Raw genomic sequence first — 14,094 nt, 5'->3', positions numbered from 1 at the left:
GGGCCATTCTCCTCAAACATGACGCGCTACCTCACACCGTGGAGAATATCGCTTTTATGCCTGATAACAGTGTACACGGAGGGCGTTGTGCCCAACTCGTCCGCCATTCATGTGCTCTCGTTCCTGACCGCGGGCTTGTTCCCTCTAGACCCCGCCGACAAGCAATGGGAGAAACACTACCTGCTGACAATCGCGGAGCTAGAGGAGGTCCTCTCTGGCCATGAGTCCTCTGTACCGGGCCGAACACTGTGGGACTTGTTTCTGAAGAAGATCTGGTCTCTCCAGTCGCTTGATGCGCTTGAGGAGTTCTTCGCCGATGTCTTGCCCTCGCTTCTGGCCAAGACGCGTGAGCAGGTGATTCAGGACCGAGATAATGGGCTTGCGCCGGAGAATGGCGGTATGCGCCTATCGCGCAGCTCGCCGCTGGGCGCGTTCGTGCGCAGGGCCTACCTTGAGTACACTCGCCTGCAGTTCCATGACTCGGTGAAACTGTGGTCGGATTTTGTCAAATACCGCCTGCCGACGTACTACATGTGGGCGCGCAGAAATCCTTCTGATGGACATGCCCCGGTCGATATCAATCTTGGGATGTATGGCTTGGAGCCTAATAGCTACCTTTCTCAGGTGGTCTACGGTAACGTCGAGGACGACGAAGATGAAGTTGTCGTCAGTGTCAAGGACGCAGAGCGGCTGGTTGAATTCCAGATTGGAGAGTTACAAAGTGTGTTTCATTCTCTGCTTTGGTTATTGTTGGTGGAAACTGACGAGAACAGGGATGGGTGGCCGAGTTCCGGACGAGATGAGAGCACATCTCAAACAGATCATGACATCAGAGTCTTCTGTTCCTGTCTTGGTGTATTATCTCAAGTAAGTCCTGGTGTTCTGGTGAAACATATTTTGGAACGAGTTCTTCAGCCTAACATGGTCCAGATACCTCGATGCTTGGCGAGCAGGAGACTATACATCAGCCTTTGACAATCTCCACCGGTATTTTGATTACACGATGCATAGCAATCTCGATCGAAGTGCGTATCAATTTGCGCTTCTGAACTTGGCCATCATTCAAGCGGATTTCCAATGCTTCCACGAAGCTATTTCTGCAGTGCAGGAGGCCGTAGCCATTGCTCGCGAGTCGCATGACATGAACTGTCTGAACTTTTGTATGAGCTGGCTCTACCACTTTGGTAAATCATTCCCAGAGCATATGCGAGAGGTCCAGAACAGCGGTATGCTGGGTAACGAGAAAGAGGGCCTTGCCTTTCTCAAGGCCAAGTCAAAGGAGACCGATATGTGGTCACTTATGAGTACGACTTTGTTGAGCGAGGCCAAGCTGGAAATGCAGCAGGTATCTCATGGGAGCGATCCTAGACATGACCGGTAACGAACGCTGACAACTACTAGGGAGAGAGTCTTGCTTCGATCATCGAATCATTTGTACGAGCTTCCCACGTCAATGTGAACAAAAGCCTTACGCATCCCACTGGTGCATACATGTTGCTCCAAGGTGCTATGTACGCTCGGATAGGTATGTGGTCTTAGATACCTACTCTGTCAGTACAGGTCATAATTGTCACGCGCCAGGCGCTACTCACCTTGCTTGGTTGAATACCGAGGTTTTCCGCGAGTGCTATAAGGAAGGGTCCCCGCACGACGACTTCGTCAAAATTACATTCCGCAATTCTCAGATTGTAAGTTAGCTCTGTAGCTTTTCATTGTGGAAGATAGTGGCTAAATTATACATCCAGCTAGCGCAAAAGGGAAATTATAAGGAGGCATTTGCGCGCATGAACAAGCTTGAGCCGGAAAAGCTTCGGGCGCTCAAGTATAACAACGCCTGGACATATCATTCGGGGCTGTTACAACTACGGCGACAAATATGCCGGTAAGTGTTCCACATTGGTGTCATCAGTCCGAAATGCCTGACAACCATCCAGTGACGACAAAGTAGCTGTCGAACACATCATTTCCCAACTCCAAGCAGTACAGCTCCTGGATTTCGACATGCGTCTTCTTCTTGGTTTCCACACTATTGAATTCGCAATCCGCCAAGGTGATTACGGCCGCGCCATGCATATGGTCGAACAAGCTGCACATACCATGCAGCCCGAGAACTTTGATATACATGCCCAGATTAAACTCCTCTGCCTCAAGGCGCGGATCTTCGAGAAGTCTGGGCAGCCTCAACGCGGTTTCTCACTCGCCATGCGTGCTGCCAGCATTGCCCACCGTTCAAGGCTCCTCTTCGATCTCTGGGAGGCAATCTGTACACTCTGCGCAGTTTTGTTGAGTCTGCGCGAGTTCGAAGCCTCTTCTGAGTTAGTGGAGAGTATCATGCCCCAGATTCTAGAATCGGAGGACTTTGCACTCGTCGCACGTGCGTATTCGCTTCTGGGGGATGCAGATCTGGGCGTTGCGGGAGAGTTATGGTCGCGACACGGTCGTGACAGTGCCCTTGCAAGGAATGAGTACATTAATCGTGCGCTTGGGTATATTGACTCTGCGTATGATGCTTATGAGGAGATTGAGGACTTCCTCGGGCAGACAGAAATGATGGCGAAGAAAGCTACGCTCATGCATCTTACTGGTGACTCAGTCTTAGCAAACGATTATGCTGCGAAATATCTGGATCTCCGGAAGCGAAGTGCTGAAGCATGAGCATTCTTCGTGTCTTGCAGCAGCCGGTGACTCGGGATTCTGACTCGCCGAAGCAGGCATTCCATGTATGAGTACTATACGGCTTTCTCTACAGTAGGGTTTACTGTCTAGGTATTTTTTTTTCTCTGAGATCCAAACACGAAATCCACTCTCCATGGGCAGCAATTCGACCTTAGACCACCCGTAAGACAACGTCCACCACATGCCGTGCTATGATCTGTACTGGGAACACCATCAACTCCAAATATAATGTAATTTGGACATACTTAACAAAGGAAACAGCGAGAGAGATAGGGCACAGCAAGGTTCACTTCATTCTGTCAACAAATTCAGCATCTCCCACCCTCGGCACTTTCGGGTCCATGTTGGCAGGAACACCTGCTGCGGTAGATATACATTGGAGGTGTAACCAGTAAAGGTCCCCAGATGTGCTCTCAAGGATTGAAAAGCCTTAGTAGGCTGGTATTGGTAGAACAGGAATTTGCCCTAGGTGGCCTTGTCCTTGTTGTGGTAGTTGACACTCGAGTTCCAGCTATATGCGCGGTTAGCTGTCATTTTTCGGGAAAAAAAAGTCCTTGTGTAAATCGGTGGCAATGTATAGTGCGGAGTGACCTAACACACACACACACACACATATATATATATATATGCACTCTCCCGCGAGAGCGAAAGCAGGTCGTGTGCATGGTGGTTGGGTACCGTGTGATGTTAATCGAAACTTACAAGATAGTCTAGAGAAGCAAGTTAGCAATTGAATTTCAGACTGAGTGGCCAAATAAACGAGACGAGCTGACCTTGTCACCATCACCCCACGGGAAGTTCTTCACGCGAATGTTCTGGTAGGGGTACTCGGTACGTTCCTCAAGAGGGGGCATGTGGCTCCAGTGTTCCCAGTGCTCCTCCCAGAGATTGTAGGCATTAATTCCACCACCAATCAAGCAGGGGATTACGGCACTGTGTAGGAATGTCAGCAATCGGTCTTCTTGTGAGGTTCAGGTGGCATGGCATGGTCTTGCCGCTTCAGGAGGAGCATACAAGATCGACAGCTTGCGCCAGAGATCTGCAGTGCCATTGAGTCAGTAAAATGCCTTCAACACAAATTATATTCCCACATGAATGGTAGGCAGGTAGCCAATTGGGGGTTACACACCGCTGGTCGAGGCAGCATGGTGCTTGACAGCAGCGCGCTCGCGATTGAATTCGTTGTCGACGATCCACGAGGGCTTGGCCTCAGCACTGTTGAAGCGGCGCTGGGCAGCAGTGCGGATGGGGGCTGCACGCTGAGACAAGCGAGTGATGTTGCGGGAGAACATTGTGGGCATGCGTGGTGGGTTTCTCGAGGGTACAGTCGGCGGATGTCGTACGTTGAAATGGAAGCCGTCTTAGTGGACTCCCGCCCGTGATCCTCCGGCTTATGTAACCTGATGTCACCCGCGTCTGGTCACGTGATGCACATCGTCCTTCACAGCCATCGCTGGCCTATCTTCAACTCATTGAATGCATGCTGTAACACATTTACTCCCTCTCACGTTTCTCTCGGATTTGCTCATTATGACAGACTTGATACGTCAGTAGCCAGCCATGGGGTTTCGCATCACCACGTGGAATGGTAAGTGCCTTGTTTGGTCTCAAGGGTTTAGAGATGCTGCTGTCTGTACATGCTGATCAAGTATTGCAGTTAATGGGATACGGTATGTGAACTCAAATAAAGAGATGACTGGCCTCTGATGCTTTCCCGAAGGAACCCGTTCTCTTACGAGCCATGGAGAGGAACCCGGACATTCGAGGTCTGTTTTCTGCTCTGTGCATTCGTCGATTCTCAAGCCTTGCGAGCTGAACTGAATCCAGTCCATGCTTGATATCCTTGAGTCCGACATCGCTGTCTTCCAGGAAACCAAAATACAACGCAAAGATCTCCGAGATGACATGGTACTTGTGCCTGGATGGGACTGCTATTTCAGCCTGCCCAGAATAAAAAAAGGCAAGCCAGAATCCTAGACCGCTCCTTCAACATGAATTAACTCTTGCCAGGATACTCTGGTGTGGTAATATACACTCGCAATGCTACATGTGCCCCAATTCGTGCTGAAGAAGGCATTACGGGTGTGCTTTGCCCCCCAAACTCATCAGTGTCTTTCCGAGATCTGCCAGAGGACCAGCAAATTGGCGGCTATCCTACAGCTGAACAGCTTGGAAACTCATCTTTTCTTCTCAACAGTGACACCGAAGATCGTGATGGCAACTACCAGTCTTCCGACTCAAAAATAGATACAGCAACCCTTGACTCTGAGGGGCGATGTGTCATCCTGGAGTTTCCTGCATTTGTGCTCATTGGTGTCTATTGTCCTGCTTACAGGAATGAAAGCCGTGATAACTTTCGCATGGTTTTCCTGAATGCACTGGACGCTCGAGTCCGAAACCTCGTCTCCATGGGCAAGCGGGTGCTTGTAACTGGCGATATTAACATCGCCAAGACACCTCTCGATTCTGCCCATGCATTGGAGGACATTCGCAAGAATGTGACAACAGAGGAGGAATACATCTCTGGTCCATCTCGAAGATTATTCAACGCGCTACTTTCCGACGGTGTCGTTATCGGCGAACGGGAACAGGGCAGAGAACACCCAGTCCTCCATGACATCTGCAGATCTTTCCATAATGATCGTGCCGGTATGTATACTTGCTGGGATACGCGGCTCAATACTCGACCCGGAAACTACGGTGCCAGAATCGACTATGTGTTATGCAGCCTTAATATGCTGGACTGGTTCTCAGAATCAAACATTCAAGAAGGCTTAATGGTAAGCTTTGTCTCTTGTATACTTGTGAGAGACTTTGCTGACTTGACAATTTCAGGGCTCTGATCACTGTCCCGTCTATGCTATCATCAAAGATCAGGTACCTCATGGTGGGAGTACAGTCCATATTCGGGATCTTATGAATCCACGAGGCATGTTCCAAGACGGTGAACGCCAGCAGGAGTACTCGTCGCAATATATCCTGCGAGAATCTGGACGACTTTTGCCAGAATTTGATGTGCAAAAGCGTCGAAGCATCAAAGATATGTTCGCCCGCAAGCCATCTAGCACTTTGCTCCTATCGAAGGCTACACAAAGTGTGGTAGAGAATTCAACAACAGCTCCTCCTCCTGAGGGCGCCACATCATCACCAGTCACACCTAGTGGATCTCATCCCTTGCCCGCCGATGAAAATCCAAAATCCTTGTCTCGGAAGCGGCCACAGCCTCCTCAACTAACCTCTGTCAAGCGCTCAAGATCTGCGGTATCGGTATCAAAAGCTGCTGCACCGGGACAAAGAACACTCAAAGGTTTTTTCGGCCCAAAGTCTGCTGATAGCATGCCTTCCAACTCCCCTGAGACGTCGTCAAGAGCCAACACTCCCACACGCCATGAGCCAGCAGCATCACTCAAGGAAAGTGGTACGGTTCTCGATGCTAAGGTGACCGCGAGTATATCACCTTCCCTTGAGACTGTCGCCGACGCTCCCTTCATAAAATCAGGGGACTCATCTAGTCAACTATCGTCCAGCAAGTCCAATGCGGACCTTGTCATCGACCCGGTGGCTAGCAAGGAGGACTGGTCAAAGCTCTTTACCAAAATGTCGGTTCCACTTTGTGATGGACACCAAGAGCCGTGCATCAGCCTGACAACTAAGAAACCGGGAATGAACCTCGGCCGGGCCTTCTGGATCTGTCCTCGTCCACTTGGCCCCAGTGGTGAGAAAGAAAAAGGGACACAGTGGCGGTGTCCGACGTTCATTTGGGCAAGTAACTGGAACAAATCTTCCCAGGTAGAGCTATAACGGGGGAGGAGGAGGAGAGGTACATCTTGCTTCGCAGACAGTATTCTTAACCCCAATTTACTGTCCCATCTTCACCTAGATGGGCCCATATGACAGCTTCTATGGGGTATATCAAGAAATGGCTCTTATTAAGTCGGGACTAGGCAGCATGGCTGTTCTAGACCGGGTTGTGTACCTACGGCAGCTGGTCTAGGCATTTGCTGCATTTGTGTCGCGTGCTAATGTGTCTCTTGCCGTCGTAATATCCAGATATCCATATTCAAGATATGTGAGTGTGAATACGTTATTGAAGTCGGATTTTCCAGGCAATGTGTCACACACACATTGGTGTCATTCTGGCTATCCTCAAATTAGACATGTAGAATGCGCAAGTCCAGGATTCGGGATCCTTGGTACATTTTGGTCCAGAAATCCTCAAGCAGGTATTGTTGCCTGACCCATCTCAGCCTGAAGTCTACATGGATTTACATTCACTATTTTCCGGGACGCTGAACAGAACGCTTGGTAGATTCCCAAGTCCACCGGCCGGTGGAGCTGCATAGTAGGGCTGAGCGGGTCGCGGCCCGATCTGCAGCCATTCCACGTGGCGCCCCGTGCCGCTGCTTAATTCCTACCGAGTGGGATTTTGTTCGAGGCGTATGGATTTCTGCAGTCTCGGCATCTACAAATCTGGGATAGGATTCTGCGGAGCAGGACCATATTTCATTGACTCGAGGTTGGGAAGACCTAGTATACTGAAGCTGGTTGGGGCATTTCTCTAGCACAAGACACCTCCGGTCATGTTTTCCAAGAGCACGATCGCCTTAGCAATCGGCATGGCAACTGTTGCCTACGGTTATCATTTGTTTGCTCATATGATCATATGATCATTTTTGTGGAGGAGGTTTAGTGATGATATCCCCGTGGCGACCAAGCCAAACATCCCACTAAGCCGGGAAGGTTCAAGCTCTCAGACATTCACACAAAGAACCTCCTCGTCTGAGGTATTTAATGCGCTTTGTTTTCCTCCCTCCCTTCTTCTTCTTTCTTCCTCTCCCCTTCTCCATCTCACCTCTTATCTCGCTTTCCCCTCTGCTTCCTTTTTTTCTACCCACCCTTTCTGTTCCCTTCTGAGCTCGCTTTTTGCGTGTCTCAGTATTCTCGTGAGGTCACCCCTGCTTTCATCCCATCTTTCTCGGTGTCAAGTCTTTGTGGCCTTTGGCTGCTCTGCCGAGTCTGCCTTTGGGATTTTTTCTTTTTCTTTCCCTTACTTGCCGTCTTGTTTCTGCCTCGCCTTCTTGAGGGCCCACAGCTTTCAAGATGACCGAGATCTTCTCAAAGGAGTTCTACGAGGCAACCTCGCACCCTGACAAGGCAACTGAGGCTCTTTGGCAACACTCAACCACTCCATCCAATCTCGCAGCCACAGGAAATGAAATTCTCCTGCCAATGAACGTGGTCGAGCTGATTGGATGGCCAAATGTACGCAAGCTACAGCGACGCTTCAGGTAAGTTCTCCGGGTTTAGACTTGACTACACAGCTGACATTTTCAAATAGTGTTCTCCTTAATCGACCAGTTTCTTGGATTGAGGACGAAAGCATCTCTGCAGTTCGTCTGTTGCCTACACCTCCTCTGCCGCACAATTTCAGCCCGTTCGTCCTCAATGCTCCCGGCCCTGGTCAAATGAGATACACCGACTCAATGGTACACAACTATCTCTCACGCCAGGTTCATCATGCTATGCTGAATGGCGATTGTAAGCTCCCTTCGAGCTCTACGAAGGTGCCCCGCCCACCAAATTCGTTCATTCTCTATCGACAGCATCACCATCATACAGTGACTGCTGAAAATCCTGATCTCAAGATCACTGAGATTTGTATGTGGACTCTATATCCATCCTCTGTCACTCATTACTAAACTTGACAGCTCGCATCATCGCTGCCAAATGGCGATCGGAGTCCCCCGAAGTGCGAGAGCAGTTTAAGGTTCTTGCAGATCAGATGAAACGGCAGCATGCCATTGATCATCCTGATTACCAGTACTCACCTCGTCGTCCAGGAGAAAAGCCACGTCGTCGTTCCCGCATCCATGGCATGGCTATTCCTTTCATTGCTGCCCATACGGCTGGGCAAACTCGCTTGGCCCAGTCCTTGATTAGCGAGAACCCGGGATTCCTTGATGTGGATGATGGACTGATTGACATGTTGGATGACGCTGACATGATTTTTGGTCCTAACTCTATTGCGCCTGTTTCAGTCCCTGATAACGAGGCAGAGTTTGCGCGGCTTGTTCAAGATCAACTTAATCGCATACCTGCTGAGACTGTGAACTTCCAGCCTTTGAACGGCAATGAGTTTGACCCGAACCTCAACCTGGAGGAACTCCTGCAGCTGGAGTAGAGGTCTTCACTCTGCAGCATTCACATTCGGGCACGACGAACACGTTCACGATCGTATGACGAGCAGCATCTATGGAAGCCAAGCAACCGCAGCCCATCACCCAGAAAACAACAAAACCTTCAAAAAAAATTCTTTGCTTTTTACGATTGTGTTTTCCTTGCGCTTTTCTCCAGTTATCGAGCGTTCTTCAGGATACCCATTTTCGTTTTCATTGTTTTGACCTCCCTGCAAAGGCTGGGAGGGCCACAGCAGGTCTGTCAACACGTCTGCGTTTTTCGGTCCCACGGGGTTTTCGCAGGCGCCGGCTGTGGTTTGTACTACTATTCCTTTTTGCGGAATGAATATTGATATGTTGTCGAGAACCGTTTCTTCCCTGCCGTAAGCCGTAAGCTTGTAGATTTTGTCAAGCCTGTCGCAGATTGGTCGAGGGTCCTGGAGCTGTTCCAGCTCCATGACGAGTAGACCCGGCTTCTATCAGCGACTGAGCTGGACACATGCACCACTGGCTGGTTGCAGGATCTTCCTGCGCGCCATTCTTTGTCCTCGTCCTCGAGGCGTCGAGTGACGTCTCCGGTTCCTTTGTTAGCGCTGCGCCGCCAAGACGCGGGACCCGAGGATCGGCTGCGCGACTGTGGGGAATCCGCTTGGCTTCATGCAGCTTCTTTGTTGCGTGCGGCGGTCTCGACTTCCCAGTCTCGCTGTGCTGGGGTCTGGGTCTTTCGCTTTACGGAGTGAGATTGAATACATGGGACATGGGGTCTAGAGTACGGAACACGATATCTGGATGCATTGAGCCTTGGGTCGGGGATGTAATGGAAACACCGAGTCCACTTGAACAGGGTCACAATGCGCTTGCTGCGACACTCTGATCAACGACACTTACTGTCCCCAACAAGAAAACTAGGGAGCGATGATGGAATACGGGAGAGGCTACCCCCGACGTGGTTTCCAGGATATAGACAGTCGACTCCACGGGGCAGATCAGAAAAGAAACAGACAAGAACAGACACATGTGAAAGACCTAGTCTTCCTGATAGGAGATCTTGCGCATCTCGCCCAAACGCTGGCGAGCACGGGCGAGGTTGTTCTCGAGTTGGAGAATTTCGACCTGTTGAACACGGAGATGATGAGCCATTGAGCCTGTTGGAGAACGGGGAAATGAAACGAACCTGCTGCTCCATCTCGCGCACTTTGAATTCATGTGAGCTCAGCTTGCCATAGTCCTCCACCTCGTTGTCATCGCGGTTCTTCTCCTTGATGATGTCCTGCACCTGCCGCACAAGAGCTCGACAGGCTGCACCAACGGCCTTGCTAGCTGTCTCCAGTCGATCCTGGGTTTTGCTCATAAAAGTGGCCTTCACGCGACTGGCAGCCACCAGTTGTGCTGTGCTGGCGGCGACGTCGTTGGAAGCGACAATAAGCTGCTCAGGCGAGTTACGGCCCGAAATAACTCCGTCAGCAGTCTCGATCAAAGTGTTGGTAGATGTAGCGACCGCCTTGGCTGCAGAGATTAGACCTTCTGTCCAGCGATTGTTCTTCTTGTAGAATGCTGTTCGAGAAGAACTACCACGGCCCTCACGAACGATCTCCTGCTGTGTCTCTGTCGCAGCCTTGATAAGCTCGGCGATTGCATTGGTCACGGCGATAGCAGCTGCCAGGATAGAGTCATTAATGCGCAGCTCATACGTTGAGTAGCCATCACGGGGCTTGTTCTTGAGCTTGGCCAAGCGTTGGGCGGCTGCGTCGATGGCATCAGCCGCCCGAGTGAGCTCTTGATCCACCAAGTCTCCCAGGTCGCCGTTGGTGGAAATCTTGCTGCTCTTGGGTGAGAATGATTCGACCAGCTTCGACAGCGCCTGCAGGTCTCGTTGAACTTCTAGGTTGTTATTGATGACCACATCGGTCTTCTGCAACGGCTCCATGCCCTCGAGCCGGAACGATTGCAGGCCTCGAAAGAATCGCACTGTTGCTTGGGCGGACTTGCGAGCAGCACTGAACAGCTGGTCGGAGCTTTTATCGTCATTGGCAAAGCGCGACAAACCCTTCGTGTTGCTCAGGGTATCTGCAACGGATCCTGAGAAGATAGCCACGGTGCGGATGATCTCCGCATGAGGGCTGTTAGGGCCATCGGCAATGAAGTTGTTGAAGGCAGTCGAGAACTCTGTTGCAGAAGCTGAGGCTTTCTCAATCTGCGACAAAACATATGGCGGCGATGCATTCTGGTTGCCAGCTTGCATGGAGGAGTCGAGCTCGTACAGGGCATCGTCCACACGCTGCACACCAGCTTGCAGTACTGAGTCGATGATGTCGTTGATCTTAGCAACTGTGCCATGGAGAACAGTATCGATCTGGCTGTCCAATGCGTTGTCGGCATCGCCTTGATTCTGTGGCACAGCGTTCGATAATTAGCCACCAGGTATGCACAGACTAGGATATCACCTACCAACTTAAGCTCCTCAAGTTCCATAAGCGCTTGCTCCATACCAGACTTGTATACCTCAATCTCCTCGTCCTTCTCACGGAGTGCCATGTCTTGGTCACCTTGACGCTCCGAGTGACGGTTGGAGATGTCATCAAGAGCTCGCGTTTTATTCTACGACTGTCAGTTTGAAATGGAGCCAGCGCTTCAATTTCAGACACTTACTCGAAGGGCCTCCTCCAAATCAGCCATCTCGCGGTTGTATTTGGACAGCATAGATGAAATCTCGGTGCCCTTTGAGCGTTCGGCATTCTCAGCACGATCAATTGCCATGCGAAGTTCCCGCTTAATCTTCTCCAACTCATCCTTGTTGGTACCAGTCAGGCGATCCCTGTCATGTAAAGCACGATCGCGTTCTCTAATCATATCAGCCAGCTCCAAATTCTTGGTCTTGAGTTCACGCTCCAACTTTTCACGCCGATCAATTGCCTCCTGCGCAGAAGCAGCTTTGAGTTTTAGGCTCTTGGTGGTCTGGAGAAGATCCAAGTGCTCCTGTCGGAGTTGCGAGTACAGCTTCGCCAGAGCCTCGTACTTGGAGCGCCATGTGTTCACCTGCTCTTGTAGAGACCGAATCTGTTCATCCTTGGAGGCGCTTTGCAAATTGAGATTCGAGTTCAGCTGGTTCATCTGCTCCTCCAGGTCCTTGACACGGCGATCGTACTGCTGCAGCATCAGCTGGTCTCGCTCATATTGGGCACGAGCGTTCAGGTTCTCCTGCTCCAGCTCGGCCAGTCGGCCTTGTGTCTGTGTCTGGTATTGGTCACGCAGAAGCTGCTCTTGAGCCAATCGCTGTTGCTCGGCCTGCAGACGTTGCTGTTCCTCAAAGTCAAGTTGAGCCTGCTGCTGGGCAAGAAGCTGCTGCCGTTGCTGGTCCTCCCATTGCTGTTGGAGGCGGGCTTGCTCCGCTTCGTACTCCTCTTGCTGGCGTCTAGCTTCTGTGGTCCAGAAGTCATTGATGGGCTCTGGCTCGGAAGCAACCTTTGGGGGGGGCGAAGGCTGCACTTCAACTTCTTTGGCAGGTCGCCTCGGCAGAGCTGGTCGCTCATCGTCTTCACCCAGCAAGCTCGGCGGGTCTTGAGGCAACTTTGGAATGGTTATCAGACTGGTCAGATAACGTAGGTTGGAGCATTCATAGTAGAACCGAACGAGTCGGTAGTGCTGAGCATCATAGCGACCCCGGAGCGGCTCTAGAGCTTCGTCATCCCCAGTAGCTACACAAAAAGACCAGTTAGCACACTCGCTAGAGAAACTAATGCGTCCAGATCATACTTGTGTGCATCGCCCTCAGCATACTGGTAATGAACTTGTATATGCCATAGCTCTCCTGCACCAGGGGTACCAATGCAGAGATTCGGCACTCATTGTTAGTTCCAGATTGGAAATGCGAGAAAATCAGCTTCTGGAAAGCATCAATCTGATCCTGCAGGGTCATAAGATCGGTAATGGTCTCGTAACTGCGAATGTCAGCACTCCAATTGCCAAGGCGAAAGGCGAGAATGTTACCTACCCCTCGTTTGGATCATTGATTGTCTTCAAGCTAATGTACTCCTCATATTCGAACAACCCTACGCTTGTCAGCGATTTCCCAGCCTTCGCACCGACCCACCACCAACATACCATTGAATTCGGGGTGATTGCGATGGAAAGCCAGTTTCGACTCAAGGAAAAAGACGTATTCGCGAATAAGTGGAGCGTATCCTGTTTCTGGATGTCAATGGCTGACCACGGTATGCATCGTCCCCCGCCTTCTTTGCGCGCAGGTCCGTCACACAGTCGGGACCATACCTCGAATACCGTCACCTCCAACTCCTCTCATCAGGCTATCGATCCAATTGGCATGCTGCTGAGCTTCCCGCACGACAATGGGATGGCCTTCTTGGAGAACCTTGTGAATGGTGATCAGGGCCTTGAACGTCTGGACCTCGTCTGCAAGAACAGGCTGTCTGTAAGGGGGCGAATATACCAGTCAGCTATTTCCACCGGTTTATTTCATCTAAATCCGACTCCGACTGTACGACACGTACACTTTCATGCCCGCCCAAAAGGCCGCCGACGACTTATGGTCCCAGGTGTAAACGATACAGCTCCGCACATGTTTCCCTGCGAGTGAAAAAAGGCGATGAGTTAATCGAACAAGAGCGAGCGCAATTGGAAAGTTTTAAAGTATCGTCAAGCAAGTGTCAGGACATACGTTTAGGCGCGGTTTCCTCTGTCGCAACAGTCAACTCATTAGCCTCTCCCTTACTGCTCCCCGTTCAGACTCGTCCAGAGCAAGAGCTTACCGATACTTGTGGCCTTTCGGATATTGATGGCCAGATCGGCCTCCGTCCTGCGCCATTGGGTCAATCACGCTATCCTCGCAAGAGATGGGCTTGGGATCCCGCTTACCGACTCATCCTGAACGGGTGTGCGATGCGGGCGAGTTCAGGGGATCCAGGGAAACCAGGAGTGAAGAGTTCAAAGCTCGCGATGGATTCCTAGTCTGGACAACGCCAGGATGGCAGGAAGAGCGCCAACCGATAAAACGCAGAGGATGGCGAGAAGGACGGGGTTCAACTGCACGTGGAACGCAATGACGTTGGGGGAAAGCTGGCGCCTGTCAGTCTTGGCGACGCCTAAGCCGCCGCTCGGATCATCCCTTGGGGCCATGCGATACAATCATTGTCCGACGCCATGCAAGTACACGACATCTACGGCTACGCATACATTGTTTCAGGCAGCACTTAACTTCTGCCCCTCTACGGTGAGACTGCATTGT

The 14,094-nt window shown here is 51.0% G+C and overlaps 5 protein-coding genes across 5 annotated transcripts; 3 read left to right on the top strand and 2 right to left on the bottom strand.

Moving 5' to 3' along the window:
• Nucleotides 1-18: 18 nt before the first annotated feature.
• N7459_000661 (putative anaphase-promoting complex subunit Apc5) lies at nucleotides 19-2,655 on the top strand (the record flags this gene model as incomplete). Its single annotated transcript, XM_056939846.1, has 7 exons — nucleotides 19-721; nucleotides 774-867; nucleotides 931-1,345; nucleotides 1,402-1,525; nucleotides 1,561-1,688; nucleotides 1,746-1,882; nucleotides 1,935-2,655. 7 exons carry the CDS (start codon nucleotides 19-21, stop codon nucleotides 2,653-2,655), a joined length of 2,322 nt encoding a protein of 773 aa, XP_056804126.1.
• A 486-nt stretch (nucleotides 2,656-3,141) lies between these two features.
• N7459_000660 (cytochrome c oxidase subunit VIa) lies at nucleotides 3,142-3,968 on the bottom strand (the record flags this gene model as incomplete). Its single annotated transcript, XM_056939845.1, has 5 exons — nucleotides 3,142-3,187; nucleotides 3,379-3,386; nucleotides 3,450-3,609; nucleotides 3,691-3,715; nucleotides 3,806-3,968. 5 exons carry the CDS (start codon nucleotides 3,966-3,968, stop codon nucleotides 3,142-3,144), a joined length of 402 nt encoding a protein of 133 aa, XP_056804125.1.
• Nucleotides 3,969-4,236: 268 nt separating this feature from the next.
• Nucleotides 4,237-6,477, top strand: N7459_000659 (DNA-(apurinic or apyrimidinic site) lyase APN2; the record flags this gene model as incomplete). Its single annotated transcript, XM_056939844.1, has 3 exons — nucleotides 4,237-4,264; nucleotides 4,837-5,456; nucleotides 5,512-6,477. The coding sequence occupies 3 exons, from the start codon at nucleotides 4,237-4,239 to the stop codon at nucleotides 6,475-6,477; spliced, it is 1,614 nt and encodes a 537-aa protein (XP_056804124.1).
• Nucleotides 6,478-7,776: 1,299 nt separating this feature from the next.
• On the top strand, nucleotides 7,777-8,857 carry N7459_000658 (HMG-box domain-containing protein; the record flags this gene model as incomplete). The annotated part of the gene is made up of 3 exons (XM_056939843.1): nucleotides 7,777-7,964; nucleotides 8,015-8,334; nucleotides 8,385-8,857. The coding sequence occupies 3 exons, from the start codon at nucleotides 7,777-7,779 to the stop codon at nucleotides 8,855-8,857; spliced, it is 981 nt and encodes a 326-aa protein (XP_056804123.1).
• Nucleotides 8,858-9,878: 1,021 nt separating this feature from the next.
• On the bottom strand, nucleotides 9,879-13,732 carry N7459_000657 (putative cytoskeleton assembly control protein Sla2; the record flags this gene model as incomplete). The annotated part of the gene is made up of 12 exons (XM_056939842.1): nucleotides 9,879-9,965; nucleotides 10,027-11,241; nucleotides 11,301-11,450; nucleotides 11,502-12,547; nucleotides 12,606-12,790; nucleotides 12,844-12,901; nucleotides 12,954-13,034; nucleotides 13,122-13,279; nucleotides 13,361-13,436; nucleotides 13,528-13,545; nucleotides 13,619-13,665; nucleotides 13,725-13,732. The coding sequence occupies 12 exons, from the start codon at nucleotides 13,730-13,732 to the stop codon at nucleotides 9,879-9,881; spliced, it is 3,129 nt and encodes a 1,042-aa protein (XP_056804122.1).
• Nucleotides 13,733-14,094: the final 362 nt, after the last annotated feature.

The sequence above is a fragment of the Penicillium hispanicum genome (assembly GCF_028827665.1).
Source record: "Penicillium hispanicum strain IBT 35686 chromosome Unknown utg000001l_segment0_segment0, whole genome shotgun sequence".
Taxonomy (NCBI): domain Eukaryota; kingdom Fungi; phylum Ascomycota; class Eurotiomycetes; order Eurotiales; family Aspergillaceae; genus Penicillium; species Penicillium hispanicum.
This window is presented reverse-complemented; position numbering and strand designations above follow the sequence as displayed.